We start from the raw sequence: 15,207 nt of genomic DNA on the forward strand, positions 1-15,207 counted from the left end.
CTTCATTGCAGCCTGAGCAGCATCGGCTGATGGCTCGTGAGCAGGAGCGTCCGAGAGGAAGTCGCTCCTCTGGCATCAACTTAACGAGCAGTGTCGGAAAGATTGACCCTCTGTTTTCTGGAGCATTTATTAAAGAGACGTTGTGTTTAATGCGGGATCGATAGCTCTGCATATGGAGATAATTGAGATGGAGCGCAGCTGCACACGCTGGTGCTGTGAGAGCATCCATCAAGGACCTGGCAGAGCGCATTAGTCCTGAGGTCCGGTCAGGAAGCTGCTGCTGCTGCTGCTGCTGCTGTGGCAGCCAGGGTTTCCCCTCTAATAAAGGTGCAAAGAGCATTAAAATGAGCATTCGGGAGCAGCGTAAGGCCTCATCCCAGGTCCCGACAGGTCCCGTCTGACTTCTGGGTTCTGATTTCTTTCCCATATTTTACGTTGTGAAAATAATTTAGCTTCCAAGCAGAGAAGGTAGCCTTGAAGGCATCACTCATACGGGTAAATTAGATGTCAGAGCTTCGTGACCCACATGCTGCCTGCAGAGTCATTCATATTTTCGGTTGCCGGGGAAACCACACAGACACGGGAGAACATGTAAAGTACAAAAACAACTCACCGAGCCAGCGATTAAACTCTGAGCCAGCCCGCTGCCAAACTGCATGTATGTTCGGATTTATGCTCCGCTAAGCTAATCACATCCCAATGCTATATCTTCGTGCTTCAAGCCCCAACGTGGATTTGACATCAATCTCCCTCGGCCTGGCATCATTCCCAAAACGCTGAGCAGCTATTTTGATGTTTTCTGGAGGCCGTAAATCATCGGTGTAGCATCAGATCCTGAAATACTCGTTAAAGAAGTGTGAAGGAGAGCAGAAGTTCTTCATGTGGAATCTCTTTATGTAGCCGCTTCACCTCGTTACACTCTGGATATTTGGGAATCTGGGCCACCGCTTCCTTCTGCTACCCTCAGCGCTCCGTTGCTGGCAGGGGATGAAAAGCCGCTCGCTAATCAGGGCAGATGCAGCGCTGCTAATTAGGACAGAAAAATCTTGAAGAAGCTTGCTACAACCCTGCCAGGGGCATTTAGTTTTAAATCCTTCTGTTTGGCTCTGCTTTCATTCATCCCACAACATGAATCCGACTCTCCTCCAGTCGTTGATTACATTTTTTTTCCTTTTACACAAAAGCCTTGGAGGCAGTTTTTGAGCCTTTGGCTCATTGCGTGGGCGGGGCTTGTTTGAACACGCCCCCTGACGTCACCCCGCCCCTCGCCTGCATCTGGAGCCATAAGATCTGCCTCACTGAGGTCATCCTCAGCCTGGAACGCACCATATGGGGGAGGACGTCCTCGTCATGTTTACGGTTTAATAGTTTGGCTCAGGCTAGGAGCTGCGCAACGCCACGTACCGAAATCTCTGCTGACACAAGTTCACAAGACTGTTCCGCAATCATCACTAAATTACTAAACCGAGGTCATTAAATAATGTGTACTGAAGAACATAAAGGTTTGCTGGAGCTATGTAGCATTTTAGCTCCTAGCCAGCTGTAATGTTGGGGTGCGTTTGATGTCAGACATTTAAAAAAGTCCAAAAACTCAGTACACCTCATTTTTCTTCCACTCCTGTAATTTATCTGTGCTTGGGACAAGAACCACCCACGGAAATGTGCAAACCGCAGCACCGGCGGCAGATTTCTTCACCAATCTTGCATAAGAAAAAGATTTAGAAAGGAAGGAAGAAAATGACAAATCTCATTTTACAGGTTAGTTCTGAGTTCCTGCTTTCAATCGGATCCACTGAGCAACGGATTCAGAAATAAAAAAACAGATTTTGAAGGAAGATTTAACAAGGCGCTGATCCAGGCTGAGCCGAGGACGCGGGCAGGCGCCGCTCTGGACCTGCAGCTGTTAGCTTTCTTCTTCCAAGATGACCTCAAATGGCAATTTTAGCATGTAGCATAGCCTGCCTAGGATATAAGGGAGGTACAGCCACGTTCTATAAGCGATGAGTTACCTCAGCACCTTGACCTTCTCACCCCCCCTCAGAGGTGAAGGGCATTGTTGGACGTCGCACATTTCCTCCCGCTTCCTCCCGTCCCCCATCCGCTCTCACAGCGCGTCGGACCCCTGAGAAAAGGTCCTCTGGGGGAGCATTGTGAACCATGACAGCCTTTTACCACCTTGAATGGAGGGTCAAGTGGATTCGGGAGGACGCGGTGATGTCACGTCCTGTCGTCCCTCAACAGTTGGCGCTGTTGCTGATGGAAATGAGTCTCATGGGAAACACGCTCTGGGGATAAATCCATACGTTTCATTATTTCAATAAATCACATTTCCAGGTATTTGATGTGCTGTGCCTTTAAAATAAAGGTAAATGTTGTTTTGAATCCCAGGAAGAGGGTGAATTCAAGAGTCGCCGCTGCTTTGATAAGAATCCGTATCGGCTATCAAAACAGCCACACTGCTCTTCTTCTTTCCCCCGTCTGCTCGTATCGGATGACGTGCACTTCTGAACTCCGCAGGAGACGCTGAGTGCTGCTGACTCTTCCGTGTGACTGAAACCAGAGCGTCCACAATAATGGCATCATTGATCACGGCCCACTTTCCCCCTTTTTGTCGCCTCTTTCCAGCGGTTTCGCTAGCAGCAGAAAATGCTTCTGAAACCTAAAAGATTGCTTTTAGAGGGCCGCGATGTGCTTTTAGTGCCGTTGCCTCGGCCTTTCTCTGACCTTCAGAGGAGGGTGGTCCTCCTCCCTGAGACAGAAACTGCTTCTTCTTCATCGTGTGGCGACGATCTCCTGTTAATCTGAATGATTCTGTTCTTCGTATATTCAGGATTTTTGGCTAGACGGTGCTCCGTAAACTATTCCCAGATGGAAATCTGATAGGAAGTGTGTTTGCTTAGCTGCTTGTTTCGTAATAAACTTCTGTCAAGACAGTGGGGACCAGGACCACCATCGTTCACATCTCGCATTTCTGTAAAATCAGAAATTCCGAGATTAAGCAACAAATCTTTGCCGTTTGTCCAGAACGTTGACAATAAACATCAGACTCTGAGACCGATGGCTATAGTCTGTTGCCAGTTAGACTGACAAAGAGCTGTTTTCTGCAGTCCACGTGTGGTTACCACACTCGACTCTGTCGGTTTCATCATGTGACCCCGTAATGCAACAAAGCTTTGACCACTGCCATTTTATGAAATGTACCCCCCCCCCCCCATAGCCAAATAACAATGTGGATACGTGAGATTGATGCCTCATGTATGTGCCAATGCTCACAGGGATGACATTTGAAAAAGGTTTTATTTTAAACAACCAAATAGACTGAAACGCGCCCATGAAACAACAACATGCGTCAGCTTATCTGCACTGATCCTCATAACGTCCAAGGTCCTGCTCTTTTAAATCTACATTAGCCACGCCCCCACACTTTGGACCAATCAGCATCTCAGACACACTTCCTCCTCTCCGAGTTCCCGACCGATCACAGCTCGCCTCTCATGACCAGCCGAGCGGTCTGGTCTGGACGTTCTCCCCGACTTCAGTCCTCCAACCAGCGCAACAAGCTCACCCACTGACGCCGTCTCCGGACACAGAAAATGCCCGGAAAGTGACCCCAGAAGCCCATTGGACGGCGACGGACCTTCCTCGGCGACACACCGGAGTCTCCTGCGTCGCACCGCAGCGTCGGTAGGTTTTCGGGGCGCTGTGGCGTTGGTGTAAAACCCGTCTCCTCTTTAGCTTCGGGGTCCGTGACCGCTCGGTTCTGGCTACCTTTAGCTTAGCCCAATCTTCGTTTTCCTTATATAACGTTGCTCGTGTGGGCTACCACGGCTGGTGGAGACGCTATTCGGGGTGATCTATTATCACACAAAATCATGGCTGTCGGTACATTTAGCCGGGGCGGAGTGTTGATGCAGGGCTTCTACGATACAGGGCAAAAGACGAATCGCGATATTTACTGGCATTAATCGCCGAGGGCATCTTTACAAGCGTCGAGCTTCAACACACATGGTACATGCACGTAATTGCTGGAGTCCCGTCTGAAACCCGCTAAAGGTCAATAATCCAACCAGGGGTTAAAGTCGCCGTGCGAGCTGGATACAGGGGCCACATTCAGTCCACACATCTAGCACATTTCCTCCACATGTGGTTTAAATTAGTCTCAAAGAGTCTTCACATTTAACTTTTCCACTATATCAGACAGTAGCCCCGCGTCTCCACACGGGGGGCTTCATATTTCCCAGTTTGTGTCGGACTGGAAAATACTGTGGCTCCTCGGTAGAGACGCGCTGACGCTCGGGTCCAGCAGGAACATCTGCGGCGCAGAGGTGGTCTTCAGGCCGGAGGGACGCGACCGCTTCTCCAGCTGTGGACCTGGATTCTTCGGACTCGTGCGTCCATCTGAAGCAGCCCCCCCCGCTGCCACATCGGGATCATCGGGGTCCGGCAGCTGTGCGCCTCCTCTCCCGCTTGTGAAGTGTCTCCAAAGAGCCCTTTCTGATGTGGGATCAGCTCCCCTCCACACCCCGAAGGTCTCGACCGCAGGGCCGGACGGGGAGGTCAGAGCCCAGAACGCTTCTGAAGCCGCCGTTACCTTGGTCGGGCTGATTTGACGCCGGTCTCCGAGCAACGCCGCCACAACAACGCGCTGCTCCGCCTCCATAATTCCAACGCGGGACTTTTACTTGCGTCCCAGCCAGGCGTCGGACGGGTCACCGCCTTCGCTCCTTGGCTACACCTGCTGGTTGTTTGCCAGGTCGAGCTTGCGTTGCTCCAGCGATGCGGCGCTCTGATCCTGCGGACGCCGCTGAGCCGTACGCAGCCCAGCACTTCCTCTGCGTGCGACACCTTGCATGTGTGATGACAACGGAAGCCCGGTTGTTGCAACAAAAATAGGCCGTTTGAAAGGGGTTTCAGGTCCTCCCAGAACGCTGAAATGTGATTTGTTTCCAGATTAAAGGGTTCTGCTGCGTTCAGCAGGAATTCTTGGGCGTCTTTAGAGCTCAGCGTTGCAGCTGGGCGACCACAGCTGCTGGCAAACGCCAACGAGATCAAGGGAGCGGCCGGATTAAAGACTTGTTGTGATCCACGGTGAGCTGGTGATGATCCATGGTCAGAGCGGAGGAAATACTTGCTTAATTCTCTATATTACCTGTATGACTATCGGCAGGTTCTAAACCCGGCATCCAGGAAGTGGGATGAACCAATCAGGTTGTTTGATGTCTTACTGTGTGTGTGTGTGTGTGTGTGTGTGTGTGGGTGTGTGGGTGTGTGTGGGCTGGCCTGTGACCCGTTGTGGCCTCAAACAGCGTCGTCTTTGTCGACACACTGAAGCGTTTATGTTGGACGACATGGAGGAACAGCTGCTGCATTATTAGGTGGCTGTTCCTTAGCTGTTCTATTAAGCTAATTAAAAGGCAAATGTCATCATTTCTGGACAGGAGCCGCCTTAAACTCCCCCTTTTAGATGGTTGACAAGTACGTCTGTGTGTGTGTGACGTGGTAACTGGACGGCGTGCGCGCGCGTGTGTGTGATCCTTTATCTGGGGGGGTGGTTAAGCACAAACAACCTCATTAATTTGTTTAGATTGGGTCGTTAACAGGACAGGTTGATGTTTCCCTCTTTGCTGTGGGCTGTAACACCAACATGGAGGCTGAGGAGTCCTCTTTCCTCCTGAACGGATTCATCAGATCCGTCTCTCCTTTAATTGCACACAGCGGCTCCTCGCAGGCCATAAATTGCGGCGTGTGCGTAAGCAAATGAAATCCCCCGAGGACACAAGGTTGACTCGAGCTCTAATGAGGGGGGTGGAGGGCGACTTTGTTTGCCCTCTTCCGTTGTGTTTGCCCTGTAATCCCTGCACATAATGTCAGAGTAGCGTGCTAGCTTGGAACAAGTACTTCTGGATTATCTTTCTCGTGATTCTCCCTGTGTGCTGAGGTTTTCATTAGGATGTGATTTATGATGGGGCCTGGGGGGGGGGTGACTGAAGAATGCACCAAATCACAGGCCTGAGGAAGGTTAAAGGTCGCTTCATTAAGCTATATTCTGAGGAGCGGGTTTGTTTTTTTTTGGGTGGGTTAGCATCGCTAACAAACTTGTGCTGGAGCTTTTAGTCAGGTAATGGAAGCATTTGCTGGAAAACAAGTGTTGCCGCTGCCTCGGAGACTTTGGGAAACCGTTGGGCTTGTTGGAAACCCGAACGGGGGCTTTGGGGAGCTGCCAGGACAGCCCAGGCTTTTCTATCGCGCCTCCAGCCTCTTTTTCTTCCGGAATGTGACTTGTGTAAATTTCAGATGATGGAAACTGAATGGCGTTCCGTGTTTACGTTGAAGATACCGAGACAGGATTCCTGAAAAGCCCCCCCCCCTCTTCCCCCCCGATTGTTGCTCCGTCGTCCCTTAAATGTTTTTACTTTGGAAAATCCCACGTGTGACGATGGGATCTGGTCAGGGCGCTCCGGTGTGACCTCGGCCTCTTCCTGTGGGCGGTTCCGGTGCTTGGACGCTCCTCCGGATCGGATGGCCGATTCCTCAATCCCCCGTTGCTACGCTCCGCGTGTCAACGCGCCCTTGAACCGGTGCTTGAACAGGTTGTGGTTTGCTTCCCAACCGTCAGTCACCGGCCGGTTCTCCGGGCCGTCCTCGTTATTAAGTGTTGCTGTGGTTTGGTTTCACCGTTGCCCCGCAGAGAGCAACTTCAGCCGCTGGCGCTTCCCCTAACAGATCAATGGGGAGGATCTCCCACGAGCAGGATACAGTGTCGGTAACAGGAGAGAGGAGCCGCAATTAATTTAACGCCGACACGTTTCAGCGCCGGTGGAAGGTGGAACACGATGCCGCTCCGAACCTCAAACGCAGTTAAAGTGTGCAGAGCGCATTCAAACAGCCTTTCTGTCCCACTTCCAGCGGGAACGTTCCGGCCTCTGCTTGTAACGCCGAATCGCTAAAGGGGGGGCGCAAAGATGTGAGATGTGTGGGTGGGCGAGAGAGAAGAGGCAGAGCAGCACCGGGAGGCAGCGTTCCCAAACGTAGACCCAGATCCTACCGCTGCTTGTTTTGTGTTCTGGCCAGTGTGATTAATCCTGATGGAACTCATCGGGGCCGTGACGTTCCCGGCCAAATATGCGCTCTGACGAGCGTTCCTAAACACAACAGTGTGTGCGTGGGGAACAGCTTTCTTCCTCCAGACTTTCCAAAGTCGCGAGTTTGCCGAGACGGAACAAAGCGCCTAATTAAAACTTCACGACGGCGGCGGCGGCGGCGGCGCACATTTCAGGGCTCGGAACGCGGCCTGTTACATTCCCGTCACCGTTCCCGCTGCGGAAGAACACGCTAGCACCTCCCCACGCTTCCTCTCCCCTCATCTTTCTGGGGTCAGAACCACGGTCCAGATAAGGTTTATCAGTTCTGCTGCAGCTTGTGTTGGTTGTAGCTAGCTCGCGCTCCTAATATTGACTTGGTTAATAAGGTCGCTCTGGTCCTTCCCGCCCCAGAAGCGGCGTTTCTTTAACAACCCGGCCCACACACAGGAAGGCCTCCGGCTCGCTGCGGCGTGTTGATTTACGTGTGGGAAGCGTCTGCGCGCGACAACACGTTACCCCGTCCACAGAACGAGCGTGTGTGCACGCCCACGTGGAAAGTTCCACGGTGCAGATGTGTTGACTTACAGCTGAACGTCGGAGGTTTTGCTTATTCGCCTCTCTGGGTTCGTTCGTTCTGCCGACTCATCAGAGCAGCTCCGACGGCTTCGTGTTTCACGGCGAGATCGCGGACGGACCGTCAACGGAAACGGAATCTTCTCGATTCAGGCGTCCGTTCGGGTTATTTTAGAATCCGTCCCGGTTTGTGCTCGGAACTAACGCGGCTGTCTGTGCTTCCAGGACTCATGGAGTCGGGGACCCATCACCTGGATCCATGCCCGGTTCCCAGCAAGCAAACCTAAAGGGCGGGAGCCTTCATCACCCTTCGCCTCCTCTCCCCCCGCCCTGCCCCGCCCCTGAATTAGCCCCGTGGTGATAAAGTCTTGTCCCGCCTGTGGCCTGAAACATGATCGGCAAGCTGAAGCAGAACCTGCTGGTGGCCTGCCTGGTGATCAGCTCGGTCACGGTCTTCTACCTGGGCCGCCACGCCATGGAGTGCCACCACCGCATCGAGGGGCGCAGCCAGCTGGGGGGGGGTCCTGCCGCTGTCGGCACTAGGAGGCAGCATGAGGACCGCGCTACGGACGGGCCAGAACCTCAGCGCCCCGTTTGTTTACAACAAAGACATGCCGCTCATATTTATAGGGGGGGTTCCTCGTAGCGGGACCACGCTGATGCGCGCCATGCTGGACGCCCACCCGGAGGTGCGGTGCGGGGAGGAAACCCGCGTCATCCCGCGCATCCTGGCCATGAAGCAGATGTGGAGTCGCTCCGGCCGGGAGAAGATGCGCCTGGACGAGGCCGGCGTGACGGACGAGGTGCTGGACGCCGCCATGCAGGCCTTCCTGCTGGAGATCATCGTCAAGCACGGGGAGCCCGCCAACTTCCTGTGCAACAAAGACCCCTTTGCTCTGAAGTCGCTTTCCTACTTGGCCAAGATTTTCCCTCGCGCCAAGTTTGTGCTCATGATCCGCGACGGCCGGGCTTCCGTGCACTCGATGATCTCACGCAAGGTGACCATCGCCGGCTTCGACCTGGGCAGCTACCGGGACTGCCTGACCAAGTGGAACCGGGCCATAGAGACCATGTACACTCAGTGCCTGGAGGCGGCCGACAAGTGCCTGCCTGTGCACTACGAGCAGCTGGTCCTCCACCCTGAGAAATGGATGAGGACGCTGCTGAAATTCCTGGATATTCCTTGGAACGATGCGGTTCTCCGCCACGAGGAGCTCATCGGGAAAGCTGGAGGAGTGTCCCTCTCAAAGTAAGTCTGCCATCCTCTCGTCTAAACGTTACCATTAAGGCCAAAATCGCTGTTGTAAATGAGCTGTTCCAGCGTTCCCTAACCCTGGATCCCCATCTGCAGCACGTTGTCCCGGGTTTGTTATTCTAAGCTGGAGGATCCTTGACTTTTTCGGGTGCTTGACCCCTCTGGAATGCAGCCTGGGAGAGTTTTAATCCGACCACTTCCCTGCTGCCGATCAGAAGCACTTTCTGCTTTTAACCAGATGTGATTCAGAGGATCACGAACCAAAACCCCCCAAAGCTCCAAAGGTGTCCCTGTCCTTACTCTGGCCTGGGAACACGTCCTCCAGTGTTGGAGCAGGACTTTAATTCCAGGTGTAAGGAAGCTTCTCATTACCTCCTTTTGGCTGCTGCTGCTCTGCTGGACTCTGTTTGTTCTGGTCTTTGTCCCGCTGGAGTTTCAGCGTTCTGAGGTCGGTCTCTGGTCGTCATGGAGAACCTGCTGCAGGGGCATGACCTCATTCCTCACCTCTGTCTGCTCCCACACTCTTCCTGCCACGTAGCACCGAAACAGAAGATTCAGCCGCAGCCACACACACACACACACACACACACACACACACACACACACACACACACACACGTTGTTCCTGGAAGCTGCACTATACAATAAAGCGTGTCTATGCTACTATTAGCATGTCCTTGCTAAACAACTTCATAGAACTGTTCTGCACCGTCACCTTTGATCCTCGAATCATCAATTCTGATTAATATTCATCCTAATAATCAGAAAAATGTTCGATGCCAAGTACGAGTCTTGGCTCCTCATCTCGAGCTGTTTTAGCCAACGATGCACTCCTCGTCCCCCCCACCCCCCACCCCCCCGGCACTCCGAATGTTTGTGACGATGCATTTACACCCGCTCTTAATCCGCTAAAAGCTCTCAGGTGTGTTCAGGTGCTTCAGGAGAGCCTGAAGTGGCCCCCAGCCAGTCTGCTGCAACACTGAGCAGCCGAGGGCCGTGGAGAGAGAGAGACACACACACACACACACACACACACACGATGACTCTATGAAACATTAATGAAAGAAGACCTCAACCCTGAGTGGAGGGTAACCATGGAGACCGCTTTGTCCCGCATCAAAGGAGACGACTGGCGAAGATGGGAATGTTTTGTGAGTGAATCATAATGGGGGTGGCCTTGAGCGGTTTCTCTGATTGGGGGGGGGGGCACCTTTGTTTCCTGAACAGGACCTGTGAATCCAGAAAGGTCTGATCCCAGACCTGGACCAGGACCTATCAGGTCAGCATCAGAGGACGCCCCTGCTGCTTCCCATCATAAACGTTTTGCTGCACCTCCTCCGAAGTGCATTAAAGTCAACCCCCCCCCCCCGACACCTGGCAGGAAGCACTTCGTGCCCTCTGTCTCCACCAAGGTCTCCCCGGCGACCTGACCCCCCCCCACATCCCACACCACCTCACTGACCAGCCATCCGCTCGGAGATGCAGAACACCGCCTGGGGGGGTGGGGGGGGGCGCAGATGAATAATAGAGGAGCAGCAGACCATTAAAAGCATCGGCCTGACAGGAAGTGATCACATGACCAGCGGTGGGGTGTTTAGAGGGGTGTTAGAGACAAACGGTTGGTTCTGGTTCAGAAATATGTCAAAATATGTTAAAATGTGTGAAAAGAACCAACTCTCCTGTCACCCTGTCGTGTTTTACATCCTGGTACATTAGTGGGGGGGGGGGGGGGGCTGTTTGTTCTGAGCCGTGATTTATTGATGGAGGTAACGTGTGAATGTTTATGACGGGTCAACGCGATCGCCTCCATCCAACCTGATGGCGCCGCCGCCTCAACACCCGGCGTCCCCTGACGTGCTTCCCGACCCGTTCCCTGAGGGGGGGGTTGCTGGTCGTGCAGAGGAGCGAGTAGCGAGGGCGGAGAAGCCGGACGGACGCCATGTTTGTCCCGGTTCTTATCATGTGACGCCTTTGTTTGGTCTCCAGGGTGGAGAGGTCCACAGACCAGGTGATCAAGCCCGTCAACGTGGAGGCCTTGTCCAAATGGGTGGGGAAGATTCCCGCTGACGTGGTGAGGGACATGGCCGTCATCGCCCCCATGCTGTCCCGACTGGGCTACGACCCCCACGCTAACCCCCCCAACTACGGTCGGCCGGACCCCAAAGTTCTGGACAACACCAGGCGGGTGAGTACCAGACACGAGGGTTCTGGATGACGTTCTGCTCTTCCTGTACCGTAAGAACTTGAACTCCGTTAGCCTAGCTTAGCCTAGCTTAGCGACGTCCTCGCCGGGTGCTTTGGCGAAGGGCGTTCGCTATTCCTGGAGCAGAATGTTTTATTAAAACGCTCCGAGCTGATATCTGGTGACAGGCGCTGCAGCTTCTCCGGGTCTCAGCTACGAGACGGCAGGTTATTTTTGGCGGTCTGCGGAGGCGAGCTCTCAAGGTCGTCCTGGCGCTCTGATGCCGACTCGCTCGGCGTGCTAAGAGGGGCAATCAGAAGGGCGATAACGCGTTTAATCAGGGCCTCCTCTGAACGGTCGACGCCGTTTCCTGTCTCGCTCGCCAGCCCGGAACGTGGCGAGACATCCCAGAATGTTTCGGATGAGCTTTCAGAGCCGTCCAACTGGAGGAAGGTTGGGTGGAAAAGGGGCCTCTAACCCAGTTTTCTGATCTTGGATGGCTTTTCCAGGGAATTTGGAAAGCTAGGACACACACACGCACGCACACACACACTATGGTGCCATTAATCGTGTTTCCTGGCCTGTTCCGACTGTTCTCGAGTGGAAAACATTGGCACAGTCAGACGTGAAGCGACTTTAGGAATTCACTGGAAAAATGTGTCCGACCACAAATGCTGATGGAAACTGGGGAGAGGAGGGAAAGAAGTGGCGTCCCAGACGACGCGGTGGCCACCTCGGTGTTCGGCGCGTCGTCATCCAGCGGCGCTGTGCCGGGATCTCCTCCTGTGGCTGACGGGAAGCCAGGGTCACGACCTCGGCGGGTGCTGACAGATGTTTTCAGTTTTACGGAGTGATGGATGGATGGAGGCGGCGTTCCCGTCCAGCTCATTACATCTGTTTCTCTGGTTTCTGCAGATCAAAGTTTGTCAAATCTGACCTTCAGAGGTCCGAAAATCCCTGTTTTCCTGGTGTTGGGATGATTAAGCTGGCTCGCTTCTTGATGACTGATGCATAAATCCCGCCTCTGCCGCTTCCCTGCCTTTGAAGTCGGCATCCCGGGACTGACGTGTTTGTTCTTTTGGCCTTTTTCAGCGGCGGCGTCGTCTGTAAACACTCCTCGCCGTGTCTCGGTGACGGCGTAGCTCGCTCCGGTTGAGGCGTCTGCAAGTTATTAGAGCACCTTTTCCTTCTGGAGGCTCGGAAGTGTTGACAACACAGGACAGCAGGATGAGACACGCCGGTCATGTGACGTCCCGTCAGACGGGGCCACGTCAACCGAAGCTGTTGGTTAGCATAGATTAGCTCCTGTTGGCTCATTAGCTACCGCACGACCCTTTGATTCACGTGGAGTCGGCGCTGGTCCGTCAGCCCGGAATGGGCGGAGTCACTGGTGTCACCTGTGGAAGGGTGCTGCAGAATGGGACCCCCCCCCCCCCCCCCCCCCCCAGCGCCCCTCCCCTGACTTTGGGAGACCGGTCCAGGTCTCTGCGTAGTGAGGCTGAGGCGTCAGGCTCTCAAAGCCGCGATCGATATCTTCTAAGTGGCTTTGAAGTTGTGCTTGTTCCCTGGTGAGGGATGGACACAGGATCAATAATTTCTCAGTTTCTCTCCCGTAACAGTAATGAGATCATGAGGAATAAACGTCCAGCGCCTCGGCCGGACGCCGCCTTCCACGCGACGAGGGGATGCTAACAGATGTTCGTGGTGCTGGCTGGAGCGTTGGGATGTGAGGCTGCTGCTTTGGGTCGTTCTGGACTGGTTATTGAGAGCTTGGTGGTTCTGCTGGGCTAAAATGAGCCCAGTCTGCCTCTAATGTGGTTTGAGCCGCTGGGTACGTGCAGCTTTACAGGCCGGATGAGGCTCGTTTGGGAGCGGACCGTGGATCTCGGAGCCATGCGCAGCTGCTGTATCCTCTCGGCAGTTTACAGTTGAGTTCCTCCTTCGGGTTCGGACCCACCAGTTGAATGTGTCGGGTTTCCCAGCAGCGGCCACGACGCTCCGGCTGAGGGGCCGAAGGTTTCGTTTAGCACCAGCGCCGGATACTTGTTGCCGAGTGTAACTTGGCTGACCCAAATGTGCTGTTCCCTTCCAGACGGGCTCTCCTCAAGCCTGTGGGACGCCAGCCTGCTCTCCACTGCTGTGTTTTGACTACGTCTGGACTCTTTAGGGGGCTAAAGTCGGAATATTGTGGCTCGTTTTCCTACGATTTTAGTCAAAATGACGATATTCTGTGTAGAAAAAAGGTCATTTCGAGGTCCGAGGAGATTACCAGTGCCGGCGCTGTTGCGTTTATCACCCATAAGCCTGTGATCTCGTGCACAAACACTGGCCGTTCTGCTCCAGTTCTTCTCCGCCTGCTGGGTCATTTGTGTTTGGACAGACTGGGAACGGTCTTGCCCAGAGCCCCGGCGAGCCCGGGAAAGACGGCAGCCATGAGGAAATGGGGAACACGCGCTCGCCGCTCTGCCTCCGCTGTCGGAAACGATTTGACGGTTGAGGGTTTCAGCCCCGCGTCGACTTCAAACACGCCTGGCAGCACACGGGAGGAGGCGTCGGCGCTGCCGTCCAGGGCGGCCTCGGGAAGCGGAGACGAATCCCAGAGGGTGGATTTAAGGTTTCCAGACGGGCAAAATCTGGGCCGACCACGTAGACTAGAGAGACCTGTTTTAGTGTTTGTCACTTAAAAGAAAATCTGATCACAACCATCAAAAAAACAAAATAAAACAATCCAGCTGATTAAGTCACACAGCTTCTAAAGTTGGTCCTTTGTTTTTCCAGGTCTTTAAAGGTGAATTTCAGCTTCCAGATTTTCTAAAAGAACAATCACAGGTACAGTAACGTCTCTGCCTGTCGTTGGGCTTTCCCCCCACACCTCCCATCGTCAAACGTTTTGGAACCTTCGGGTTTTAATCTGGACATTTTACGTAACCTTCAGGCGGCACTTTCATGTTTCTGGAGTTCACTGGGTCATTTTCGAAGAGCACCTCTGCCCTCTGCTGGTAGTCAGATGGAAGGCTTCCACCTCATTCATTTGCATGTCTCATGAGCTCATTTGTGAGTGAGAGACCCCCCCCCACAGTCACTGTAGCTGGTTGTCATGGAGATATTTTGTAGGCTTGCCATGTTTGCATAAGTGATCCATTGACAAACGGTCATGGGAGATGCAGGGTGAAAACTCCTCATCAGGGCAGGGAGTCACTGAATATTGATTATTCCATGTGTTCCTTCACAGATGCAGAGGTCTGCAGAGAATCCCAACCCCAGCTAGGAGAGGATCCACCCCAACAGGTAAACAAACACGTGTTTGTCTCGTGAGTGATCCTGGTTGTGACTGACTTTGTGCGTTGTCGCCCCCTGGTGGACAAACCCGGAAACAAGTTTCAACATCTTAAAAATTAGATTGTAAAACTGTAATTGACTGAAGAAAAAAATGCTTCCACCTTAAGGAAAAGTTTAATAATACGTCCCCTTTCCTGCAATTCAAACAGGTCTCATCTACCACGTCCTGAATGCCTTGCAAAGGTCCCATGGCTAGTCTCATCAGCAGCGTCGGGCCTCTTCCTGGGGGCCGCCACCACTCATCTCTTGGCCTTTAACGTTGTACTGTACAGTGAGAAAGACACTTGTCTCAACCACAGAATGTCTGCTGATTGTAATTTTTGTTTCACATCACTTTAAAAATGTCCTGCCTGTTTAGAAAGTGATTCTGTTGTCAGAAACTAGCGTGACATCAAATCAGTGCGTATTTATGAACGACAAATTAGCTTTTGGAAGATGCAATACTTATTTTAATGTTACTTTTTTCATGCCTTTGTATTGTGCAATGTCATGGGTACTCAGACTGAAGTATCGACCGTGATAAACATGCTTTTGTTTTATACAAACTGGTGTCTAATTTATATGTTTTAAGGCGACGACGATGATGACGAGGCTCACAGATGGCCAAGTGTATAAAGGAATGTGCACTTCTCAAAACACTAACTTTTGAATGAATGATCCACAACAGACTGTTACAGAAATACAGCCATTCAACCTTCTATTAAGGGTTCAAAATTAAAAAGTTACATGAAATGAAGAAGTCTGGATAATTCAGACAAGTCCAGGTCAAAATTAGG

General features: G+C 52.8%; 1 protein-coding gene across 1 annotated transcript; it reads left to right on the plus strand.

The window, feature by feature from the left end:
* Window positions 1-3,445: 3,445 nt before the first annotated feature.
* On the plus strand, window positions 3,446-15,063 carry tpst1 (tyrosylprotein sulfotransferase 1). The gene is given in 8 exon segments (XM_029844031.1): window positions 3,446-3,684; window positions 4,951-5,088; window positions 7,881-8,166; window positions 8,168-8,904; window positions 10,897-11,095; window positions 13,871-13,921; window positions 14,325-14,380; window positions 14,581-15,063. Coding segments are annotated over 5 exon segments (1,143 nt in total). The 5' UTR covers window positions 3,446-3,684; window positions 4,951-5,088; window positions 7,881-8,046; the 3' UTR covers window positions 14,361-14,380; window positions 14,581-15,063.
* The last annotated feature ends 144 nt before the right edge of the window (window positions 15,064-15,207 follow it).

The sequence above is a fragment of the Takifugu rubripes genome, chromosome 11 (assembly GCF_901000725.2).
Source record: "Takifugu rubripes chromosome 11, fTakRub1.2, whole genome shotgun sequence".
Lineage (NCBI taxonomy): Eukaryota > Metazoa > Chordata > Actinopteri > Tetraodontiformes > Tetraodontidae > Takifugu > Takifugu rubripes.